The sequence below is a fragment of the Colossoma macropomum genome, unplaced genomic scaffold (assembly GCF_904425465.1).
Source record: "Colossoma macropomum unplaced genomic scaffold, Colossoma_macropomum, whole genome shotgun sequence".
NCBI lineage: Eukaryota > Metazoa > Chordata > Actinopteri > Characiformes > Serrasalmidae > Colossoma > Colossoma macropomum.
In genome coordinates this window covers 562,297-587,784 of record NW_023494802.1, presented here as the reverse complement: position 1 = coordinate 587,784, position 25,488 = coordinate 562,297, and the positions used below count along the sequence as shown (strand labels likewise).

Below are 25,488 nucleotides of genomic sequence, written 5' to 3'. Positions count from 1 at the left end.
AATATAAAGTGGAAAAACAAACATTTATCACAGTAAGTAGCATAGAATGCTAGTCTGGGGGGAAGCTGTTCAATCTGGCAACCCTAACCAGGTTGCTGAGACTATTTAAATGGATCACTGACAAAAACTGTCAGTCTTAAAAACTGAAAACAGCTTTCTGGTCAGCTCAACTCAGTGAGGAAGAGGGTGACCATGTTCTAGATTCAAAATGATAGTTTTTTAAGCCAATCAAAAAAACACTATATACTCGAGCGCACACCTCTTTAGATGCGCTGCTAATGTGTTCTACTGGTGACGTGCTGAGGACCAATGCTTTCATAAAACTGGTCATTGTAATTGCATTTCCATTTTTGAATATATTTTAATTACCCAATTTATCGAATTGTCATATTTATTTGCAGCTGTACTGTATTAAAATCACTTGTTGACTGCATTAACGCCATAGCAGTAATATGTGGTGTTTCCTTTTTTTCCTTTTAAGTCACAAGATCTATCATTATCAAAATATTTAGTTAAAATATTGGTCACAATAAGTTGTCAAAACTGCCCAGCTCTACACCAAAGTGGCAGATTGCAGTGTAGCTGCACTAACCTGAAGGAGCCGCTTCCTGCATCTTTCAGTTTTGTCTTCTGGACTGCAGAGGGCAGAGACTGAGGCCCAGACACAGATAATAATTTATTCCCCACAGACACCGCAGTCTTCAGCATAGAGCCTGAGAGTGAGACAGAGAACAGAAAACATTGTTTTAATTGTGTATCACTTTTCCAACAGACACTGCATTAAAGAAGCTTTAGTCTAGAAATGTGCCTCCCTGAAGAGCATCACAGAGGCAGGAAAACTGTTAAAGAGCACGAGGAAGAAACAGTGAGAAAAACAAAGACTCGAAGGGGAACTCCTCCAGCTCTGGACCAAATCAGTTGGGACATAAGCAGGGCAAGTTTGCAAGGAAAACCTTTCATTATTGCCATGTCATTTCTGGTCATCACCACAAGATGGCAACGTTCTCCACAGCATCAGAATTCAATTATGTGGCAGCATGAACTCACCAGTTCAGTAGTGATACTAACCTTGATACTGAAGTTTCAGCATTTTCCAAACACAAGTTCACTCTGAAGTTCTGCATTGCTGCTTGGTTCACGTTCCAAAAACACACAAAACCGAAGCTTCGTTCGGCAAACAACCACGTGACTGCTTTGAAAACCAATTCAACAGAAACGAACCAGTGAGGGTTTTCATGATTTTAAGCCACCCAAACACTTATATCATACTTTAGGTTTCATATATGAAGCCCACATCTTGACTATGAAAGAATACGAAGGGCAAAGTTATATATGAATATAGGTGTCATGTAACTACATCATATTTATTACTTACCTTCAGTGCTTTAGAAACTTTTAGAAGATTACAGACTTCTAAATCACTATGCTCATAAAAAAGAAGATTCTTCAAGGGTTCTGTTCATCATGGAATAGTTCTTCCAATTGATATAAGAACATGCTGTAGGTGGTTCATATAGAATCTTTTTGAAAAGGGCTGTATACAACACCCAAAAGGGTTCTGCTATTGTAACAATGTCAAGCTTGTAACAACAGAAGAAACTTTTCCAAAAAAGGTTCTATATAGAACCATCTAGAGCACATTCTCAATCAACCTGAAGAACACCTTAACCATGCACAGGGTTCTTAGAGTGTTCAAGGCTATATAGAACCTCTCTCTTTACTGAAGAACCATCTTTAAGTGTGTAGGAGATAAAGGTTTAACAGAGTAGATTTAAAGTTGCTGTTCATGTTTTAAACCACCAGGTGTCATTAATGTGCAGAAAGCTTAATTTTCGCCATCACTACGGTTCAGACATCTTCAAGTTACCATGTTTATACAAATATCAGAAAATGAAGATCACAAAAATATTTTCCCATAACAATGCATTGTGAAGTACTGCATGCTAGTTACAGTTACTGCTGAGTACAGAGCAATAAAGAAAATCTTTGAGCAGAAAATCATTAACATTATGGAGCATACATAACAGGGATTATCTGGTATCTGAGATTTACTTGATTAGTTTGATGAGAATTTAAGCATAACACAACCTTCACATTAGGAGGTGACATATCACTAACGTTGCCGAAGTTTGTGTCATTGGGCGCTTTTCGTTGCATTTGGCATGCGCAAGTTCGGCTTCTGACCAGAAAATGCAATAAATACCTACTATGTGCATCACAGTTCTGTTTAAAATTGGAACCATGGTTTATACAAGTTATATAGAAACAAAAATGTGATAGGAATAAAAATCAGAGAGTTTAAATACTTCTGGCAAGCCGTGTCTATGACTGGTTCTTAAAAAAACAGACTACTGTATTAAAGCTGTATCCTGCGCCTTCACACCCTTCTTGTCATCATCTTATTCATATTTTCCAAAGATGAGTTTATCAAAACATACAGCACCAGATTTCCTGCAGTAAAGCCCGCCACCACCGGACCAGTCTGGGATTGGCGAATGCCAGGAGAATGTTACCTTAACTTTGTGGGAACAGTTTGGGGAAGACCTTTTTCTGTTCCAGCATGACTGAGCCCCAGTGCACAAAACAAGGTCCATAAAGGCATGACTGGGTGAGTTTGGTGTGAAAGAGCTTGACTGGCCCTCACAGAGCCCTGACCTCAACCCCATCAAGCACCTTTGGGATGAACTAGAATAGAGATTTTGAGTCAGGCCCTCTGATCCAACATCAGTGTCTGATCTCACAAATGCTCTTCTGGATGAATGGGCAAAAATTCCCACAGACACACTCCAAAATCTTGTAAAAAGCTTCCCAGAAGAGTGGAAGCTGTTATAGCTGCAAAGGGGAACCAACTCCATATGAATGCCTATGGATTTAGAATGGGATTCATAAAAGCTCCTGTAGTTGTCCTAATACCTTTGTGCATACAGTGTGTGAGAAAGCTACCAGCATGATGTCAATCATGTAAACACACGTTTTTAATCTCTTTGTGTTTTTTCCTTTCTTTTAGAGCATCCTTACTACTTACGTCCAGTTACATCTTCGTGACAAATTAAAATTTATACAAAGAAAACCAGTAAAAGAGTGAGGAGGAGTGTTTAGTGTATACATGGTATGAACTCACACACTCGATGCTGTATCCACACTCACCTGAGGGAAGCGTCTGCGTTTTGACTACAGTCTGAGGAGAGAGCACACGTGCCTGACCAGGTCTCAGCGTGACCATGGGAGTCTGGGCCAGGTTCACCTGTGGCCCTCTCACCAGCGTCCCCAGCTGTTGCTGCGGTGGCTGGACGATCTAAATACACACAGATAAATACATATATATTCTGTTTTAATGCGACTCATTAGCAATTAGCAATGGACACAAATTTAACTTGATAAAATCCACCGCAGGCCAAACTTTTCTTTTAAAGAGCAATGCCAATGAATTTACTGAAAAATGTAACAAAAACACAATCTGGTAGCTGATTGTTCTTTTGATGGTTTATGCTGTACGCAAGAGTAATCTCAGGATAGTGTTAGGGTTAACTCACAGGATGTCAGTGTAAACAAGGGACCCGGCTTTAAAAACAGTGAATCATCTGTGCTCCCTATAATGTTTTAAAAAAAGCCAGATAGCAACATAACACGAAGGTGTACTGTTTCAGGGTGCCAGGCACCAAAAACATGCCTTCTTTCTTTCATAAAGTAAAAGACAGGGTGGTTAATGCTGCCCTTTCACCAAACGACCTCAAGCGATTTCACTGTCACAGACAATTTTCGATCGTTTAGTGTGAAGTGGTCAGGATGGTTATCTCTCAGTCTTTTTTGAGTCTTTTCACTGTGATAAAAAAAAGTGTTGAATATTATCATAAGTTTTAAGTCTTGGCTCATGCAAATAGTGACGTGTAAGAGGCACGCGAGAGAGCAAGCGGGCAAGCATATGCGCGTGGCGAAATATATATAGACAGAGAGAGTGCAAGTAAGAAAATGCATAAATGAGTACCTGAAATCTCTGTTAAAAAAAGGCAAATCTGCTCCACTTTAAAACAATAATTGTATTAACCTAAAATGCAAACTGTCTGTTTTAATATTTGAAGTTCACTGAGCGTAACAGTAACGGAAGGAAATGAGCAGAGGACTTCAAGAAGGGCATTACTGAAGAAGCATCAATTTTTTTTTTTCATTTTTGCTTTCTGTTACAGTGGTTTCTTATTCTGTTTGTTTTTTATGGTTTAGCTCGCAACACCCAGTCAACAATGCCATCTGTACCACCAGAGTGGAGAGTTTCTCTGCTTGTAAATTTCCACCAGGTGCACGGTGGGAAATAATCTCAAAAATCAAGTTGCAGTCTTGCAAGTCTTACCGCCAGTCTTCGCAGAATCACAGTCTGTGACATTGTCTTTAGATGCGAGAGGGTGTCAAGACTTCAGTCTTTCAAAAGTCTTTTCAGAGTCTTCTAGTGTACGTTTAGCATAAATTTATATTATGATGAGGGAAACATGACTTCACCCAGCAGGATATGTGCAGCACATTCTGTGAAAGAATACCTCATAAATCACTGTGCCTTTGAAATGGAGTTTGCTAAAGCTCTTGTACTCAAATCTGAAGCTGTCCCCTACATCTGTTCGGATGGCTTGTCAGCCTTTGGCACAGTGAGTCTGCTTGGAATGATCATGTCTAACTTAAATAACTTTCGCTAACGTTCAATATTGTTTGTAGCCGGCAAGCTTTAGTTTATTTCTACTCTGCTATTGGAAATATGGCTACTGTTTAGGTCAAGCGCCACGTTTTAGCCAGCTCGCATTATTTGTCTAATAACAGTTCGATCTGTTTGTCTCTTGGTCACCTTAGAAATTTTGCAAACTGGCTCAAACGTGTTTGGCTGAATGAGTGATGTATGAAAGGACGAGCTCATTTCAGAACGTTCACTTACTTCACTGTCATTGTCAGCCATTGTGCTAGAACCCAATCAACGCTCGCTAATGTTACAGCTGTTTGGGTAGCGTCTTTCCATAAAATAACTCGCCCGTGATTACATCATGGTGACCAACAGCCATTATTTCAGAACTAAGGAGCACGGAGAAGGAAGGCAGGACTAAAAGGCTATTAGTATTGCTCTTTAAGTAAAGTTAGGCCATTTCATTTCACCATAATGCAAAAATAAACATATAGAATAAAAAAATGAAGAGTTTCATTCCAAAAGGCTAAATGAATTTTCGAAAAGAACAGCTGACGCAAAATGCAAGGCCCATTTTTTGATCTACTTTAAAAAAAAAAAACAAAAAAAAGTTCTAATTTCTTCTATGTCTAAAGGCTTGGGTACACTACACGACTTTTAAAGTCTTAACAGATTATAAAAGATTAGGCATTTCGCATCAGACTGGTTTCTGGAGATTTTTTTTGGGTGACTGAAATATTGGGTATTGCATACACGAAACGATTAGGGATCACACACTATGCAACTTTTAAGCTGCTGCTAAACCGAATGGAACTCACGCGAACTCACATTACTAGGGGACCCAAATAAACAAACATGGAGCTGCTGCTGCTGTTTTCTCTGCCGTTTACACTGATACAGTAAAAAAGCAGCAGGTAAACATGTTTAAGTGGGGCTAATGGATTTAAAAATATGATCAGTGTCGTATTTCTTAGTTTTAAATGTACATAAATTCAATTGTGCTTGTGCCTTAAAGTGAGCTCATTAAAAAGCTTCACTCCACACGTCAGTGATTTTTCACCATTTTTGTGTTTTACATGCACTCAGTTTTCACTGGCTGTTGCTGGAATCCGTCCACAATGAGTCATTGACCAGTTTACATGACTAGATAACAGAGTTAGGTTGAGATTTCAAATTTCAATTTCAAATGTTTGATAAACTCCGACTGGTCTGAAACGCAATCCGGAAGCCAAAAATCTGAGTCTCGCCCTTCACACACTACTCGATTTTCGCTCCAACTGTCGACTCCAACTAACCCAAAAATCTTCAGACTAGAGCCAACTAGCACTGACTTGGCCAGACTGACAATCTGGGCTAAAATCGGGGGTAAAAGTCGTGTAGTGTAACCTGGCTTAAAGCCCACTCCCAACAACGTCTATCAAGAAGAAAAGACAATTCTCTAAAGTGGTTTATAATTTGGAATGAAACCCTTCAAATATAAAAACTGGCTAACACTACATTTACATTACAGTAGAGCGAAGCCATTTCTGTTTCTCCTTCAGTTCACTTAGCTGTAATATTAATAAAGTGTAAGTTACTCAGAAGGAGTCTGTGTGGGTTACCAGGTTGGGTTTGCTCGGTGCGTTTTGCGACAGGCTGATGACAGGCTGGTGGGGTGAGGTGGTGGTGGGGGTGGTAGTGGAGGTGATTGAGGTGATGGAGCTGGTCTTGGCGATAGCTGTAGAGGGCGTCGTGGGCGGGGCTGTGGGACGCTGTGCGGACGAAGATCCCCCCAGCACGGCGGCGGTGAGCGCGGTGGAGGAAGGCGGAGCCGAAGGCTGCTGGAGCTGACTCTGCTGGATAAATGCTTCTGAGTCTGGAGTCATCTGACGCAGAGCAGGAAGACTCCTCTGAGAGAAAGAGAGACAGAATATTTTACACATTTAGGAAAAAAACAGAGTGCCACATGTCCTTCATTTTGTGCGAGCATTTTTTAATGAATGGAACAATAGCAACGGTCCAAAATGATCTGGAGAAAAAGGCTTTTGGATTAACTTGCATTACAAGTTAAGAAGCATTTTTTTTTTATTATTGTTTTGAAGGTACTGGGTTTTGTTTCAATATGGATGACTCAATTTCAATACTGATGTCACAGTGTTTAATTCTGAGGGATAAAGAGAGGTTGGAAAACGATCATGTAGGATTGAATTATGACTGTTTTTGGTACATAAAAGCACAAACTTCATATGTGCTCTGCAAGGGAAAAAAAATAAAAAAGTTTTCCTTTTTTCTTTTTAAATAGTATAATAAAAATAATAATATTAAAATAATAATAATAATATATTATTATTATTAATAATAATAATAATAATAATAATAATAACAATAATATAAAAAATAATAATAGTAATAATAATAATGAAAAGCATTGCATGTTTGCGATAAACAGTCATTTTTGGGGAATTACTGATGTGCTGTGCCGCACAAGATCCAGAATTGTGTGCTTTTATCTTTTCCCTCTAATTTCACTGTTTATCAGCACATGCAGAACTCAAACTTGTTAGCTGTTGTAATATAATTAGCTAGGAAACACAGGCCAAAACATCAAAAAGCAATACAGCATGTTCTTAAAAAGACAAGGCCTAATCACACATTTGTTCAGGCAACTCACGACACCTGATAAGACTAATTAGCGTTTAGGGGAAAAGCCACAAGCTGCTTAGCCGACAGTAGCGGCCTTCCCCCCAGCAAGGGCTCACACCACGCACTGAACTCGAGCCAAATTAGGCTGAGCTTGAGCCCAGCTCAGATTCAGAGGCCACTGATCCACTAAGTGTTACCTTAAGGAAAGGCACGAGGTAGGGTTGAGGTGAGGAGTTTAACTCTTTGTACAGTCTGCTGGTAAAATCTTCTGCTTCAAGTTTTCCCTCCTGCAGAAACACAATCATTAGTGTTACAGTCCTGAAAATTGAAGCTAAGATTATGTCACTGTCACATCAAGGTGCTACTATGCAAATATGAGAATCAATACTTGATTACATTTCAACAGAATGGAAAACAGACAATACAAAATATGCGAGGCATTTTATATTTCAACAGGACTGACGAGTTTGTAAGCATGTATGTATATTACTTTACACTTTGCTACTACAAAACATAAGTGCCTTAATTAAGGACGCAAATGAAAAGACTGAGAAAGTGCGGGTTTCTCACTAGTATGGCTTCATATGGCTTTTAGGAACAGCTGTGAACATTTCACAATCAATAAACCAACAGAAATGTTTCTAAATCACTTGCAATTGTCTTGTTACAATAAAATAACAAAGCTGCACTGTGTAAGATTTGAGGATTTGGAGACCCCTCTGGTGGAAATGTGTAATTGCATGCAGCATGTGTAACAACATTTTGTAACGTCGGTTGTGCTTTGGCCCCCTTCTCCGAGCAGATGAATCTAAGGAGTTCTGAACTTGGTGAAGGACAAGTCTTCTAAGGATGTGAGTGAATTATTTACTATTGCCATCAGTATAATGTTGATTTTGAGATCATCTGGGACCTAAACATTGAGCCAGACCTTCTTTTGGAGTCTGTGTGTGTGATGTTATTTCTTAAAGACGTACGACCCCACGCCTCTGACTTTTAACTGATGATTTAAGGCTTTCAGGGCGACTCATAGTGGGACACGCTCATCATATTTTAACGTTTTTTTATTTTTCTGACTCTGTACTACTTATTTCAACTTTAACAAAACAAACATACACAGTACAACCTTCAGAAATTTTTATTCTGCTATACAATAGTTACCGTCTAGGAAATAAAAGGTTGTCACAACAATGCCAACACACTACCCTTAAAAAAAATCCAGAAGGTCTTTTTAGATATTTCATTTAATTAAGTTTTTAAGGAATAAGACTATACTGCAATTATATATTTATTGCAAATTTTCAAATCTCATTATAACTTGTCAAATGTCTTTCCAATTTTAGATATATCAGCATTTATAATAATACAATGCAAACATTTAAATTTTATATATTTAAATATATTTTTAAATATCTAAAAAAAACAAAAAAAACAAATTCCGATATCACTAGAAAACCCTCACTTTTTCCAAGCACAAATCAGTCATAAAGCTGCAAAAAACAAATTCCGATATCACTAGAAAACCCTCACTTTTTCCAAGCACAAATCAGTCATAAAGCTGCTGGCTTTTACTAAATAAATGTTCAAACACAAAGAACTATTTTATGAGTCCTACTTATTTGTACTCTAACATTAAAGAAAAAGGAGAGGGGGGCAACTCAAGTGTTAAGTCAGTGTATTTTTTGTGTCAGCCATTTATAGCACCTTAAATATGCAAGATATTGTCTTTAAATATTAATCAGCAGGTTAACAACATTTTGAACTTATTTTTCCAAATCTCCAGTTACACTATGCAACGTGCCTTTGATGTGTGATGGACAGCATGTTGCCATGGAAACACATACCAGGAGATTTTTGACCAGCTCCTTCACATTAGCCGCCGTTTCTGAGGATTGTTTCCCACTGGATGCCAACTTTATCAACGTGGACAAGAAGTTCTTACACTTTTTCACATTTTCTAATGTTTCCTGTGAAGGGATGCGCAAAGGCAAAAAGAAGTGAGAGAAATCTGCATTAGTGAAACCACTAATAACAAACAGTTTTTCATTCATGCATTCAAGATTGTCACAAATTTCACAGCTGATCTTTGCTGCCTCTGTTGCCATTTATCACCCAAGAGCAGAACAGCAGACACATCTGTCTTTTTAAGTTTTTTTTTTTAATCCACTTCACAGTGGGAGAAGGCAGAGATAAATAACCCCACAGAGTTTATTTCCACCCCTATTACAAAACATACTTGGTTCAACTAGTTTATGTTTTCTGTGCATATAAACAAGCACAAAGGGTTGAGCATTCTTCCAATCCACAGTAAACAATAATGGCCACATTATGGGTAATCCAGGTCCAGAGAGTAACATTCCTCCCCAGGATTTTGTTCCAACTGCCTGGAAACATTTACTGTAGTTCTTTTTTCCTCTCTTATCCTGAACTTTATACCTTTGGTGATGGCCAATCACATTTCCAAAGCACACAGATTTAACCCTGACTGTTTTTGCATATAAGCGTGGGGAAAATAATTATTTCATGAAATCCAAATACAGTGCTGTGAAAAAGTATTTGCCGCCTTCCCAATTTCTATTTCTGCATATTTGTCACAATTGAATGTTTTAGATAATCAAACTATTTTTAATATCAGACAGAGATAACCCAAGTAAACACAAAATGCTGTTTTTAAATGATTTCATTTATTGAAGGAACAATGCTGTTCACCCCTACCTGGCCCTATGTGAAAAACTAATTGCCCCTTAGCTATTAAATCAACCAGTTAACCAAATTCAGCTCACTACTGGGTTCAGTTTCACTCACTTAGACATGATCACTGCCAGACTTGCTGAATCTAAACATTACTTAAACAGAATCTGTCTGGCAATGTGAAGCAGGATATAAGGTCTCAAAATGTAGCACACAATGCCATGTTCTAAAAAGATTCAAATACAGATGTGATGCAAAGTCATTGAAATCTACCACTCTGGAAAGGGTCAAAAAGCCATTGCTGAGGCTCTGGGACTCCAGCAAACCACAGTGAGAGTCATTATCCACAAATAGAGAAAATTCGAAACAGTGGTGAACCTTTCCAGGAGTGGCCTAAGTTTCACCAAGAGCGCATGAACGACTCATCCAGGAGGTCACAAAAAATGCAGATGAACATCTAAAGAACTGCAGGCCTTACTTGCCTTGCTTAACGTCAATGTACACAATTCCACAATAAGAAAGACACTGGGCAAAAACAGCATTCATAGGAGAGTTGCAGGGTGCAAATCACTGGCGACCAAAAAGAACACAAAGGTTCGTCTCGTGTTTGCCAAAAACATCTAGATAATCCCCAAGACTTTTGGGATAATATTCTGTGGACTGATGAGTCAAAGGTGGACCTTTTGGAAGACATGGGTCCCATTACATCTGGTGCAAAGCTACGGCGCATTCCACTATAAGAATATCATACCAACAGTGAAACATGGTGGCGGCAGTGTGATGGTCTAGGGTCTAGGGGTGCTGGACGACTTGTCATAACTGATGGAACCATGAATTCTGCTCTCTATCAGAAAATCCTGAAGGAGAATGTTGGCCCATCAGTTCGTGACCTAAAGCTGAAGCGCTGTTGGGTTATGCAGCAGAACAATAACACACAAGCAAGTTCGCCACTGAATGGCTCAAAAGAAACAAAATTAAGGTTTTGGAGTAGCCAAGTCAAAGTCCTGACTTGAATTGAGATGCTGTGGCAAGACCTTGAACAGGCTGTTCATGCTTGAAAACCCTCCGATGCAGCCGAATTAAAATAATTCTGCAGAGAAGACTGGGCCAAAAGTCCTCCACAGCGATGTAAAATACTCACTGCAAGTTATCGCAAACATTTGATTTCAGTTGTTGCTGCCAAGTGCGGCACGACCAGTTTAGGGGGCATTTACTTTTATACATGAGCGATATAGGTTTTGGATAAATCTTTATCTTCAATAAATGAAATGATAATTTACAAGCGGTATTTTGTGTTTCCTCATGTTGTCTTTATGTTATATTAGAACTAGTTTGATGATCTGAAACATTTAAGTGTGACAAATTAGCAACAATAGATGAAATAGCTTGAGGGGTAAATACTTTTTCACAGCACTGTAGGTGGTCAGACAAACAGGCTTGTTAGATCAGGGCTGAATCAAACTGTACAGGCTGGCTGACAGGACATACAGAATTAAGAAGTCACAGAAAACCTCCTGTCTCACCGTGGTGGCGGGGGCTGGCGTGGTTCCAGCAGTGGTCACTCTTTGAGTTGGGGCCACCCCTACCTGCCCTGGTGGTGGTGTGCCAACAGGGGGTGCCGTTGTCCCCCCCAACATTATAGTATTCTATAAAATACAAGAGGGCAAACTAAAGCTAAAGAAAAACATAAAACAGAATTTCCCCCCTAATCCTAGACATTGTCGACCAGCCAGGCTATAGGATACATCATGGAACCCATGACAAATATGTTTTTAATACTGTATTGAATAGAAGAATCCAATTAAATCCAACTATCATTAATAATTACTACAATAATTAACATTTATCATTGTGCCAGGCATCATCACTTTGTGCACACCCATAAACTAAACTTCTAGTGCATCATCTCTAGCGCCTTATGTGATGTGTGAATTTTGCTTTTTTAGCTTTGCACTGAACCTAGGAGGATATTTTAGCCAAGTCATGTAATCAGCACTGTGCACAATGCATGCCTTAATCATCACACACTAGCCTCAAACCGTGTAGAGTCGTTCAGTATCTTTAACAGACTTGCTTATGTGGCTTCTGACACTGTATGACTCACCTTCACCTATAAAAATAGACTACAGTACGTCACATAGCTACAAACAGTAGTATGAGCCATCTCAAAGTTTGAATTCTGTCTCTAATTTCATCCTTTTTTTTTTTTTAAATAACTACTTATGCAGCAAAATAGCTCTCAGTGACAGTCCTCATGCGTCATAAAGGGCCTGATGAGTTAATGAGCAGATGAGCTGAGTCAGGAGGCGTGTCTGAGAGTGTAAAATACAGGGAAGCTTGGGGCTGCAGTAGAGACTGAGAGTGACAGACCTGCAGTAGCGGGGGTCTCTGGAGTGCAGTGGTGGGCTGAACAGCCGCAGGAACAGGAGAAGCCTGTTTGATTATAGTGGTGGGGGCCACCTGCCGTGTTATTAACGGCGTCCCAGGGGCCTAGAAAAAAATGAAAGAGCTTAAAACGAAGTAAGCCAAACTGTTATTTTGAAAGAAATAAAAAAATAAAAAAAATTAAAAAAATAAAATTAAAATAAAAATTAAAACACACACACACACACACACACACACACACACACACACACACACACATATATATATATATATTTAGCTTAGAACAACAATAATTTGGTGCTATATAGAACCATCTAAAGCACACTCTCCATCAACCTAAAGACCTTTTCAAGATGCAAAGAACCCTTTAGTCATGCAAAGGGTTCTTCGAGTCTTCATGGTTCAATATAGAACCATTTTGGTAAAGAACCCTTAAGGACCATCTTTAAGTGTCTAGGAAAATCTAAAAAACTGAGAATGTGAAACGTATATTGTTGCTCCATTGTTCTCATTACTTTACTATTTTTGCACTATTTGAAACTCTAGTGACTCTTCACATCGTGTTACAATTTTGTGATGAACAGACCATCAGAAATGGTCTAACATTACTTAGAGAATAGTCTTTTTACATGAAATTCCATTAAACCGTTCTTTCCTTCCCCTGCAAAGTTACCAATGTGGAAATTTAAGGTGAAGATATGGAAATTAAGAACTTTTATTCACCTGAGCCAAACCAATCTGGGTAGTAAATAATTACAGCCAAGCAGAATCACTACTAATCACAGACACTACTAACATGGAAAAAAATACAAAAAAAATCAAACTGAATCCTGACCTTAAAATCGAAAACCGTATCGAACCAGAAAATGTATATCATTACAGTCCTAAACACAGAAGACAGACACAGAGTAACATAATGAATGATTACTGCTGTTACCTGTACAGAGGTAATGTGGACAGGTGGAGTGCTGGTGGGGGTTGTGGGTCTTGTTGCCATGGCACCCTGAGACTGGGCCTGCATCTGGGCCAATGTCTGCTGATGGATCATCAACAACTGACCACTCTCACTGCGCACCAGAACCATCCCTATAAACACACACACACACACCTCAGATTGTAACATAGACACATTATATAGTAAAGATACATATAATAGTAAAGACGTATCCAAAATGGATAGTTCCGGTACTGAATCTGAATGGCTGAGCCACATTTGAAGCCGTTCTAAAATCCACGATATGCCATGGCTATAACAGCCTCACAACAACTGAACTCTGTATTTCTGTGCCCCAGCAAGAAAACCCTTGTGCTGTTAATGGATTAATCTTTGACTCTATAGCTGCTTGCACGGAGCACCAAGTGTACTGATGAAGACCCCGTTTTTTTGTTTAAACTGAGGGGCTGAAAACATATTTTCTTTACTAGAACTAGGCTGGTCAGCTAGCCAACAGGCTAAAAGATAGCAAACATGCTAAACAACCCCATCATTAATATCACAGGCTTGAATGTGAACCATTTATCAACACACACACACATACACACACACACACACACACGTATATACACTATATTGCCAAAAGTATTCGCTCATCTGCCTTCACACGCATATGAACTTGAGTGACATCCCATTCCTAATCCATAGGGTGTAATATGATGTCGGCCCACCCTTTGCAGCTATAACAGCTTCAACTCTTCTGGGAAGGCTTTCCACAAGGTTTAGGAGTGTGTTTATGGGAATTTTTGACCACTCTTCCAGAAGTGCATTTGTGAGGTCAGACACTGATGTTGGACGAGAAGGCCTGGCTCGCAGTCTCCGCTCTAATTTATCTCAAACCTGTTCTATTGGGTTGAGGTCAAGACTCTGTGCAGGCCAGTCAGGTTCTTCCACACCAAACTCGCTCATCCATGTCTTTATGGACCTTGCTTTGTGCACTGGTGCGCATCAGGAAGAGGCCATCCCCAAACTGTTCCCACAAAGTTGGGAGCATGAAATTGTCCAAAATCTCTTGGTCTGCTGAAGCATTAAGAGTTCTTTTCATTGGAACTAAGGGGCCGAGCTCAACTCCTGAAAAACAACCCCACACCATAATCCCCCCTCCACCAAACTTTACACTTGGCACAATGCAGTCAGACATGTGCCGTTCTCCTGGCAACCACCAAACCCAGACTCGTCCATCAGATTGCCAGACGGAGAAGCGTGATTCGTCACTCCAGGGAACACATCTCCACTGCTCTAGAGTCCAGTGGCAGCGCTTTACACCACTGCATTCGACGGTTTGCATTGCGCTTGGTGATGTAAGGCTTGGATGCAGCTGCTCGGCCATGGAAACCCTTTTCATGAAGCTCTCTACGCACTGTTCTTGAGCTAATCTGAAGGCCACATGAAGTTTGGAGGTCTGTAGTGATTGACTCTGCAGAAAGTTGGGGACCTCTGCGCACTATGCACCTTAGCATCCGCTGACCCTGCTCTGTCATTTTACATGGCCTACCACTTTGTGGCTGAATTGCTGTCGTTCCCAATCGCTTCCATTTTGTTATAATACCACTGACAGTTGACTGTGGAATAGTTAGTAGCGAAGAAATTTCACGACTGTTGCATAGGTGGTATCCTATCACGGCACCACGCTGGAATTCACTGAGCTCCTGAGAGCGACCCATTCTTTCACAAATGTTTGTAGAAGCAGTCTGCATGGCTAGGTGCTTGGTTTTATATACCTGTGGCCATGGAAGTGATTGGAACACCTGAATTCAATGATTTGGATGGGTGAGTAAATATTTTTGGCAATATAGTGTATATTTATCACTATTCAAATTTAAAAAAAAATATTTTATTAATAAGATTAAATTAATAAAAATGTTAATAAAAATAACAAATTAATAAATGGTTAATAAATTAAACTTAAAAGAATTTTAATTTGTAAATACTACATTTTATTAATTAATTTATATTAATTAATTAATAAAAATGCTTTTTTTAAGTCGAAATATACTTTGCTGTGAGAAACAGTGTTCTGTGCAGCACCTACTGAGCTAAAACTAAAATCTGTTAATAGTTCTGGCACAGAAAACTTCACTGTAATGCAGTAAAACCCAAAACATGACAGAATTTATAAAGTTTACCTCCTTATACACAATTGAAGTTCAACATAGAAGTGGGCGATATGACAAAATGTAATATCACAATACTTCAGGAAGTTTTTTTTCAATACACAATCATATTTCTGACATCTGACAAGTTAGACAAGACAAAGTACGGCCACATTTAAACACATGGTCAACAACGATTAATCCAATGATTTGTATTCAACATCTCACACACTGTGCTGCTCTAAATGCAATTAAACAGGACTAATTATACTTTCTTTTTAATCAAACATGCAGTTAGGAAGTACTGATGAACTCCACAACATGCTCAGAAAAGGAAACATACATTTACCATAAATGATAAACACTGCTAGCTGAACAGCCAAACTATAACACTCCATGTAGCGTGATCAATAATCTCTAATAGACTTGATTACGTGGTTTCTAACACCGATAAACATGGACAAATGGAAGACTATCTGAGATTACTTAACAACACTCTTCTGAAGCACCAGTCAAAGTCAAGCCTGTTTCAGAGTGTGTGTGAATCACTGAGCGTAATACTTTGTTTTTAACATCAACAGCCTCAAAACTCTACTAGATCTCAGGTGCACATTTCAGTGCAGACCTCAGTAGCTTCTCAAAGATAATGCACTCTGTGGCTTCTTTCGGTCCATACCTCGGCCTTCATGAGGGCAGAAGACCACTCACAGCTCTTCTTAGATAATATAAGGGTCTTCACTCGCCATTAATATGAGTGCTCATCTAGCCTGAGTTTGTGATGCAAGTGTGATTTGTGGGGTGGTGTCCCAAAATAAAAACAACAAACTGACTGATCCACTGAGGTAAATTAATACATTTATTGAGGTAAATCGATGCATTTATTGAGGTAGATTGATGCACTTATTGAGGTAAATAAGTGCATTAATAGAGGTAAATAAGTGCATTAATAGAGGTAAACTGATACATTTATTGAGGTAAATCAATGCATTTATCAAGTTAAACTGATGCCCTAACTGAGGTAAATAAGTGCATTAATTGAGGTAAATTAATACATTCACTGAGGTAAATTGATGCATTTATTGAGGTAAATTGATACGAGGTAAACTGATACATTTATTGAGGTAAACAAATACATTTATTAAAGTAAAGTAATATATTTATTGAGGTAAATTACATGTATTGAGGTAAATTGATACGAGGTAAACTGTTACATTTATTGAAGTAAAGTAATGCATTTATTGATTTTAGCTGATGTTGGCTTCATATTCGCCAACTTTCGAAACTCGTTCTATGTTTAAGGTGCCTCAGTGTAACTGCAGGACCATTTAAGGTGGAACAGAAAATTCAAATGAGAAGCTACATTCAGCTTTATGTGTGTGTGTGAGTTTATTATTTAAGAGATTTGGCAGTTTTGGTAGCCACTTTTATTAGTTCTTATAAAATATCACACACTGGAGTGTTCTGAACTCTGTTGATGTGCAGGTTATACAGATCCACCAATCTAGCTAATCTTCTCCTCGTAGTGTTTTCTGGAGACTCATCTAAAGCATCTACATACCTTTTAATCTTTTTTGTGGTCATTCTGGTCTGTTTTGTTGGCGTTTATACACCTGCAGGGCTGTATCTGCAGTAACGGTGATGAGCTGAGCTTAATTATGCTCATTTTGTAATTAAACATGTAGTTACTCAGTGTTATCTAAGTACTGACAATATGCACAATATGCTCAGAAAAGCGTATTGTGACATATTTTATTACAATAACAATAAAATATTGTCAAATCGCCAACCCTTAATTCAGGTTCTAACAGCTGCAGCTCACTTTGAAGAGATCTGACCTGTGCTTCCTCGTGTTTTAGTTTCACTCTTGACTACACTTTCACTACCCTCAATCATTTTATGAGGGAATCACGCACAAAGGACCACAAGGCCCACGTCTGAGAGAAAACTGGATGTAAAGAGTGATTCGATTCAGGAAAGAATTTTTAGTGCAGCCAAAATCTGTTTGTCCAAAAATATGTTTGTGTTATATGTTTAAGTTCAGAAAAAGAACTTTAGGGTTCAAATCTCACTATATCAGCACCACAAAACATGAAAACAGAGCACTGTTAATCGATTTTATATCAAAATCGCAATTTCCAAATCGCAAAAGCTGCATTTTCTTAAGATTACAGTCTACATTATCAAAAACGTTTTAAGAGGGGAAAATTAACACAATAACACAGAGTTGTGTACTGCCTGTAGAGTTAGACCAATCAGAGGCAAGCAAACCTCCATGTGTTGTGACATCACAACCACAGCTTACTGGCATTCTGGCACACTACATTACAGACTAGAGGTGGGGCCGATTCGATCCTATATCGGTATCGGGCCCGATATTGATGTCAATCACTCATCAGATATCGGGTGGGCAGGGCCAATCCACTTTCCAATGCAGATTCCAGTCCACAGCTGGCACTGGACCATGAGTGAGCAAATAAAATTTGCTGTTGGTTTGACTAAAATGTTGTTTGTTCGGAGATGTTTTAGTTTGGAAATGCAGAAAAGCAAGCCCACTACTTGTGTGCTGCGGGGTGGGTGGCATCGTACAATACAGCCAGTTTAATCACCTGCAGAGGTTTTATGTGAAAGAGTACCAGGAGTTCATGCTAGCTAACCTCCATACCCATCACTATTACAGGAAGACACCACTGGGCAGCGACTCTCGCTGATGCTCTCCAGAAACACGATAAACGCCCAGCAGACAAACCAAAGATTAAAGGGATCACAGAGAAGTTGCTCAACTTCTTTATACTTGATGACCAACCATTATCTGTAGTGGAAAATGTCGGATTTTGCAGCCAGTTGGAGCACTTAGAGCCCAGGTATAATCTGCCATCCAGAAAACACATTTAAGAGACAACTATACCTGAACTGTACAACCGAGTGTCATCACAGCTAGCACTTCACAACTGATATTTGGACCTCAGATGTTAGCCCAGTGTCTCTCCTAAGTCTCACTGTCCACTGAGTGAACTCAAAAACATTCTCACTACAGCAGGGATGCTCAATGCTGGTCCTGGAGATCTATCACCCTCGAGAGCTCAGGTCCAACACACCCTGCTCATACAGTCAAATGCCCTAAAGGCCCTCATTACCTGGTTCAAGTGTGTTAGACTAGGGTTGGAGTTAAACTCTGCAGGGTGGTAGATCTCCAGGACCAAGATTGGGCACCCCTGCACTACAGAGTGCGGTGCATTAGGTGAAAAAGTGCAGAGGGTCTCAAAGCAGCAGTTCAACTGCAGCCTCCATCACAGACATGCTTAGTGACTGGAAGATTAAACACCTTAAACACAAACTTAAACACAATACCAACAACAATAATGATAATATTAAAGTGAAAATATCTCTTGGAACGGAATCTGTATTGGTACCAAAAGCTGTAAATCGGATCAGGCCCATCACTATTACTGTGTCAAAGCTCAAGCCAGAAAAAGTGGACAATCTGGTCTTCTTGGTTATTAAATAAATAAATAAATAACACAAGTCGGAACTTCAATTTATGGAAAATAACTGCAACTTACATCACAGTAACAATATTAATCAGAAAAATCATAATTAGATATTTTCCCCAACTCGTTCAGCCCTAACAGAGCAGTATAGAAGTTCATCCAGTCTAAACAATGTTTGAAATGCTGTTCAAAAACATTAAGTAATGAACACATTTAAAGCAGAATTTGAACTTAATTTAATAAACTGATTATTACATCATTTTATCTTTGATTTATCTCCACCATAACAGCATTACTGTCACTACACAGTAACCAGCTCTTTCCTGCCAGGTTGTGTTCTCCACTTTAGGTCATGACGGGCCAGTTTGGGTCAGTTTCAGACAGAAGTTTCGTTCCATTTGGGTCAGTTTCTGACTCAAAATACGAAAAAGTTTGGATGCAATGATGTGTGCCAGGCCTGGTTTAAGATCTACTGCTCCACTGTGCTTTCAGCACAGATTAACACTACCTTTCAAAAGTTTGGGGACATAAAGGATTCTTTTATAATGTTCTGAGTGACATCTGATTTTCACTGTTGCTTGCAAATTAAATAAGAAAACACATGGTAATATTTAAGGTATATTTACCATCAATCCATTTAATAATAATAATAATAATAGAATAATAATAATAAAAAAAATCTTTTCCAAACTTAGCCAACAATTGTTTTATTTTTATTGTTCTTTTAGTTTATGTAATTTCTGTGATTTTTTTTTATTTTACTATTTTATCACTACAATTACCATCCGTGTATTGTTTTCTAAAGCATCTTTTCTCTTAGCTGTTTTATTCATTTATTTATTTATTATTACTAATGTGCATAATAGTTAACAAATTAATTAATTAACAAATCAAAGCAATCTTATTTGTTTATTTTTATTTGTTTTACGTACCGTATAATAAAAGGTTAATAAAAGGTTTTGGGGTCTTATTTATTTTCTTTGCTCTACTTTTACTATCATAAATTTATATTTACTTGTTTTTTTTTGTATAAAGCTCAGACAGACTGTAAATAAAGGTTTAATGATTGACTGATTGATACTATTTTTAAAAGTACTTGTTGAAACTCTCTCAACCCAAAGGTGGTTTAAAAACACCTCAGCGGTTTAAGTGCTGTTGAGTGCTAACATCTCAACAGGAGGATAACATGCATGGTCTCTGCCATTATTCCCCAGGACTGGCACTAATATCGGCATAAATAAAGTGTGATAAACTAAGTTGTGAATACTGTGAGAGCGCCCCCTGCTGTTTATCAGTGCGTTGCCGCTCTCCAGTTTCAGTCTCCATTTCCCAAACGCTTTAGCCAAGTGTGGTAACATTATTCCACCTAATAAACAGACACACTTTCAGCTCTGTCTCCTCATTATTCATCACAATCACCGTAATATTTTATCATCAGCATTAACACATGAAGGTAATAAGAGGGGACAGTGTAGAGCGTGTCTGCAGAGTCTGAGATTTTTAAAACGCAGAGTTAGAAAAGAAAAACATCTCACAGTGAAAGCAGTGTTTTACAGAATAAATAAATGCAGCACCATTATGCTAGTAGTGAACTATGCTGCCTTAACTTAACCTGAAGTTAGGACACTATTGGGGTTTATCCTAAAGTTATGACAGTATTTAGGAGATTTAGTCTAGTTAGGATGTTTGTGTAATACTGGTTTCTTCATGATAAGATTATGAAGTTAGAAACTGTTATTCTGTAATAGCTACTGTCCTAAATTCAGTCCGTACTAAAGTCATCATGAGACTACACAGATCAGATTTCAGTGTTAAAAAGTTTCCTGGTTTAGTGAGTGATGTGCATGGGTTACCTGGTGGGAGCTGGATATTGTGGACACTAGGCTGACTCTGCTGGGGCTGCGGTACTCTCGGCGCTAAAACCTGTGGCGCTATGGCCCGAATCCCTCCAGGATTGGCTCCAACGGCCGCTGGCACCGGAGTCCTGCTCCCGCTTTGCATTATGTGGCCTCTAATAGGCTGTGCAACTGATGCAGGAGTTTGAACCACCGTCTGAATAAGAGTTTTAGCCGAGTCTGCTTTGTTAACCTGGCCTGTTGAGCTTAAACTTAACGCTCCTGGCGTATTTGATGTGGGCAGGTGCACAGCGTTTACTCCTCCGCTTAAAGCCAAGCTGCCAGTGCCATTCGGTGCCGTAACCGTAACTTGGGTTTGCATAGGCGGCCTCACGAGTGCAACGGTGGGTCCTGCAGTCAGGCAGGAAGTTTGCGCCGAAATCACAGTGGCAGTGTTCATCAAAGAGGTCTGAATGACCGTGCCCGAAGGCGTGGTCTGTCCTTTAGGCATGCAGCCAGGTCCGTTATTCACCACTGTTCCGGTCGACACAATGCTGGAGACTGGCGACAGTGCCGATGATGCGCTAGAGAAAGGTCCAACACCCACTGAACCGTGAGAGTTCACTACCACATTACTTCCATTCAGAGCTGCGACTGCAGACGTCCCTCTCTGCCCGCTGCCCGGCATGTGGTTTGCCGTGGATGCTGCTGAAGGGGCTCCAAGTCCAGGTTTGAGGTTTCCTGGCATAACTGCTCCAGCATCCACACCTTTAGGTTGCACTCTGGCATCATTGATGCCACCAGCTGGCACCCTTGCCCCTGTTATACAGCATTAACAGAAAACAGAAACAAAGTAAACAGTCAGTGCTCTTATGTATGCATGACATATAGATATAGACACTGGGGCTTGGCAATATGACAATATTTACAGTTATCATGATAAAATATGTCAGAATACAATACAATATGCTTTTCTGAACATATGTGGACAACATCAGTACTTGAAGAACACTGACTAATTGCATGTTTAAATATAATTACAGCAAACTTAGTCCAGTTTAACTGAATTTAGTGCAAAATACTGAATAAAAATCATCGTGTTTACAGATTTTAATAGTTTTTTTTTATATTAGCATGACTGGTTCTTTTTTCCTCTGTTCCAACTGATCAGATGTCTGAAAAACACTGTTAATATAATATAGTAAATAATAAATCTAACAAATATAATAAATATATTTTTTGAAGTGTCACAATATTATATTTTAGCCATCTCACCCAAATGACACTACTACTAAAGTAAATACATAACATCTTTGGCTCCAAGAGTATTAACTGCTCTATGCTATAAATGGGGCCCCAACAGTGAAGTACAGATGATTCCATCAGAGGGAGCTGCTTAGGGTTCTTACACTAGAGAACACGGGTCTGGTTCCTATGCTCATCCAGAAAGAAAGAAGCAGCAGTTTACACACTTCCATGTTGGTAGGAATGAATTGTTTCATTTCCCTCAGTAATAGTGAGAATAATAACAACATTACCAGTGCCATGGAAAAAAAAGAAATATAAATATCTATATATCTATATCTATATATCTATATATCTACATATACATACATATATATATATATATATATATATATATATATATATACATACATATATATATACACACACACACATACATACATACACACACACATATGGACATATATAAAAAATGTCATTTAGTAAGTCCAAAAAAGTTTTTCATATTTATAACTTAGTATTACACAATTATGACTTACCTTCTCATGATTATGATTTTTCACAAAATTAACTTAGTGTCTTATAATTTTGACTTAAAATCTCTTACTACTGACATACTTTCCCATAATTATGACTTAATATCTTAAATTATGACTTACTTTCTCATAATTATGCCTCAGCATCTCATAATTACGACTTACTATGCCATAAAATGTCTTAGCATCTTACAATTGTGACTTAAAATCTCATAATTATGAGGTACTTTCTCATAATTATAACTTAGTATCTCATAATTATGACTTAGCATCTCAAAATAATGTCTATGACATGGTATCTAACAGAAATTACTTACTATGTAATAATTATGACTTATTTTATCATAATCATGACATAAATTCCCATTACTATGACACAGTAAGTTATTCATATGAGGCATTAAGTTCTAATTATGGGAAACTTTCTCATTTATTGTGAGATATTAAGTCACAATTATGAGATACAATCTTTTTATTATGAGATAGCAAGTCAAAATTATGAGACACTTCATCATAATTATGGAAAACTTTCTCATTCTTATGACTTACTAAACGGCTACATATTTCTCACCAGTGGCGGAAACGGTCTTCCATACAGTGCTAACAGTATCGATATTTAACTAAAAACCCGGCCATACGTTTTTAAAAGTGTCTCTCTCCTGTACTTTTGGAAGCTTAAAGTCTTTGACCAGGTGAGAGACGGAAACAAACAGGAACAAACAACAAACACCAAACAACAACAAAACTCACCTGCTCTCTGGTTCTCCTGCCCCAGTCCCATGTTGTTGTTGTCGCGAATTTCTCCGATATTGCCCCCGGCTGAGCCTCCGATGTGCCCGCCAGCGGTCTGAAGCCTGCCGGCGAGCTTACCGGGTCCAGCGCCGACGAGCTGGGACTCCAAAGAGCCCACGACGTCGCTTACAGTCTTCTCATCCACCTCGGCGTTGAAGAAAACATCGTCCAACAACTCGGGGCCCGCCGCCATCTTTCTACTATCGCTCTCCTCCCCTACGCTCCCATCACAACGCCTACGCTGATTGGTCGGTGCGGCGCTGACGCGGGAACGCAGCCAATCTTCTCATTGGTTGCCTCGACATTTAAATGACTTGAACGACCGTTGAAATCGTTGTAAGTCACCGTGAGGGAGAATTATTTTCCTCGTCTTATTCTTCTTTTTATGAATGCTTTTATCATATTTTCCTGGTAATATGTTAAAATAGACTATCATTACTAGTTTAGTTTTTCCCCATAGCCGTTTTACAATAAGCCAATCCCAGCGCAGAGGGCGGGACTCTTCTAGCCAATCCCAAGACAGGAGGGCGAGGCTTTGCGGAAAACGGGTGTGAATTTCAAGCAGCTGGTTTTGAATAAATGATCAGCTAAAAGTCACTGGCAAAAGATAAGTTTGACATTATATAAAAATAAGACAAAGAATAATAATAATAAAAATAAAAAAGAAGCAGACAAAGAAGAATAAGAAATATTATACATCTTCATTATTATTATAAGGCTGAGAATTTTTGTTTCATTTATAAAAATAACAATAACTATATATATATATATATATATATATATATATATATATATATATAACTTATTTTATATATATTACATTATATTACGTTATGTTATTTTTATAAATGAAAATTCTCAGCCTTTACCAAAAGTCATGTGATTATTTTATAGTTGTTGCACAAATGGTGCAAAGAATTGTGGCTAAATGCAGTTTTCCTTGCAAAGTAACGTTCCTGCATTGTTTATACATCTACAAAGTACACTCTCAGAAAGAAAAACTATTCTAAACTGTCACTGGGGCAGTACCCCACTTGCCACTGTGGCGGTACCCTCAAGGATACGTCTTGGTACCTTTAATTAGGGAACATAATTGTAATATAATCTATTGAAATTATATTTTCTATATTTTTGACTCCACACACCCCGTCTCATCTCCAGGCTTTTTATTTTATTGTTCTGCTTTAAAACATTAGGTTATGAAAAGGTACAAATATATACTTTTCACCTAGAAAAACTCATTTAAGGTTCACAACTCGACTGTAAAACCACTGTTGTAACTTTGAGGGGACATTTATATTGTTTATGCCTTGATGAACAAAAAACGTACCTGCACAGAACCTTTATTTCTAACAGTGTAGGCTAACAATGATCTCCAAAACTCTTAAAATATTTTTTCAGCTGTCCAAATTCCAATGTTATAGTATTTGAAATACATTGCTAAACTGTGTGGTGCTAAACAGGTCTCTGTTCCCAATAAATGGTCATCTTAACTGAGATTTTTTTGTTTATTAATGTACTCTTTTGTATTTATTAACTTTTGTAATGTATTCTGTTCAGGTCTGTACCTCATTACAGTAAATATAGCCACACTGCTAGATAAAGTTAGCTAGCTAGCCTAGTCTGCTGTATTGACAAGAAGCCAACTGACATTAATGCTACTAACCTATACGTCACAACCAACTGAACATGAGCTGAAGTTATCACAATGAATTACTTAGGACACACAATAAAGCTGTTATTATTAGGCCAATAATATGTATCAAGATACATCTAAGAATAAGATGATGATCTTAAATAGCGTTTTTATTCTCACCTGTGAAACAGTAGTAAACTAAATATACAAAATCATCATTTAAAGGGTACTTTCTAGTGGGAGATGTCTGTCCCAAACCCTAACCCCTAAATGTACACTTATAAGTACTTACATTTTTGGTATTTTTTAAAATGTATGTAGTTTTTGTGTTTTCCTTAAAGACATTTTATTTATATTAAAGTGAAGAGGGAAGATTCAGTTTTATCATGAGTTTAATTAATAAATAATGGTGATTTTAATTATTGGGCAAATGCAAATATAATAATTATAATATTTATATAACTATAATAACTAATAAGTATTATATTAGTTACTAATTTTTGTTATTGTTTTT

General features: G+C 38.2%; 1 protein-coding gene across 1 annotated transcript in view; it reads right to left on the bottom strand.

Moving 5' to 3' along the window:
- Nucleotides 1–23,548, bottom strand: part of LOC118822505 (transcription initiation factor TFIID subunit 4-like) — a 34,604-nt gene extending 11,056 nt beyond the window's left edge. Inside the window, exons 1-10 of the mRNA XM_036591593.1 lie at nucleotides 23,297–23,548; nucleotides 20,784–21,584; nucleotides 13,293–13,441; nucleotides 12,341–12,460; nucleotides 11,494–11,616; nucleotides 9,124–9,246; nucleotides 7,480–7,569; nucleotides 6,262–6,549; nucleotides 3,148–3,295; nucleotides 593–713 (exon numbers count right to left, since the gene is read on the bottom strand). Coding sequence (XP_036447486.1) covers nucleotides 593–713; nucleotides 3,148–3,295; nucleotides 6,262–6,549; nucleotides 7,480–7,569; nucleotides 9,124–9,246; nucleotides 11,494–11,616; nucleotides 12,341–12,460; nucleotides 13,293–13,441; nucleotides 20,784–21,584; nucleotides 23,297–23,531 — 2,198 coding nt within the window. The 5' untranslated portion in view covers nucleotides 23,532–23,548. The remainder of the gene's footprint in view (nucleotides 1–592; nucleotides 714–3,147; nucleotides 3,296–6,261; nucleotides 6,550–7,479; nucleotides 7,570–9,123; nucleotides 9,247–11,493; nucleotides 11,617–12,340; nucleotides 12,461–13,292; nucleotides 13,442–20,783; nucleotides 21,585–23,296) is intronic.
- Between the last annotated feature and the right edge of the window lie 1,940 nt (nucleotides 23,549–25,488).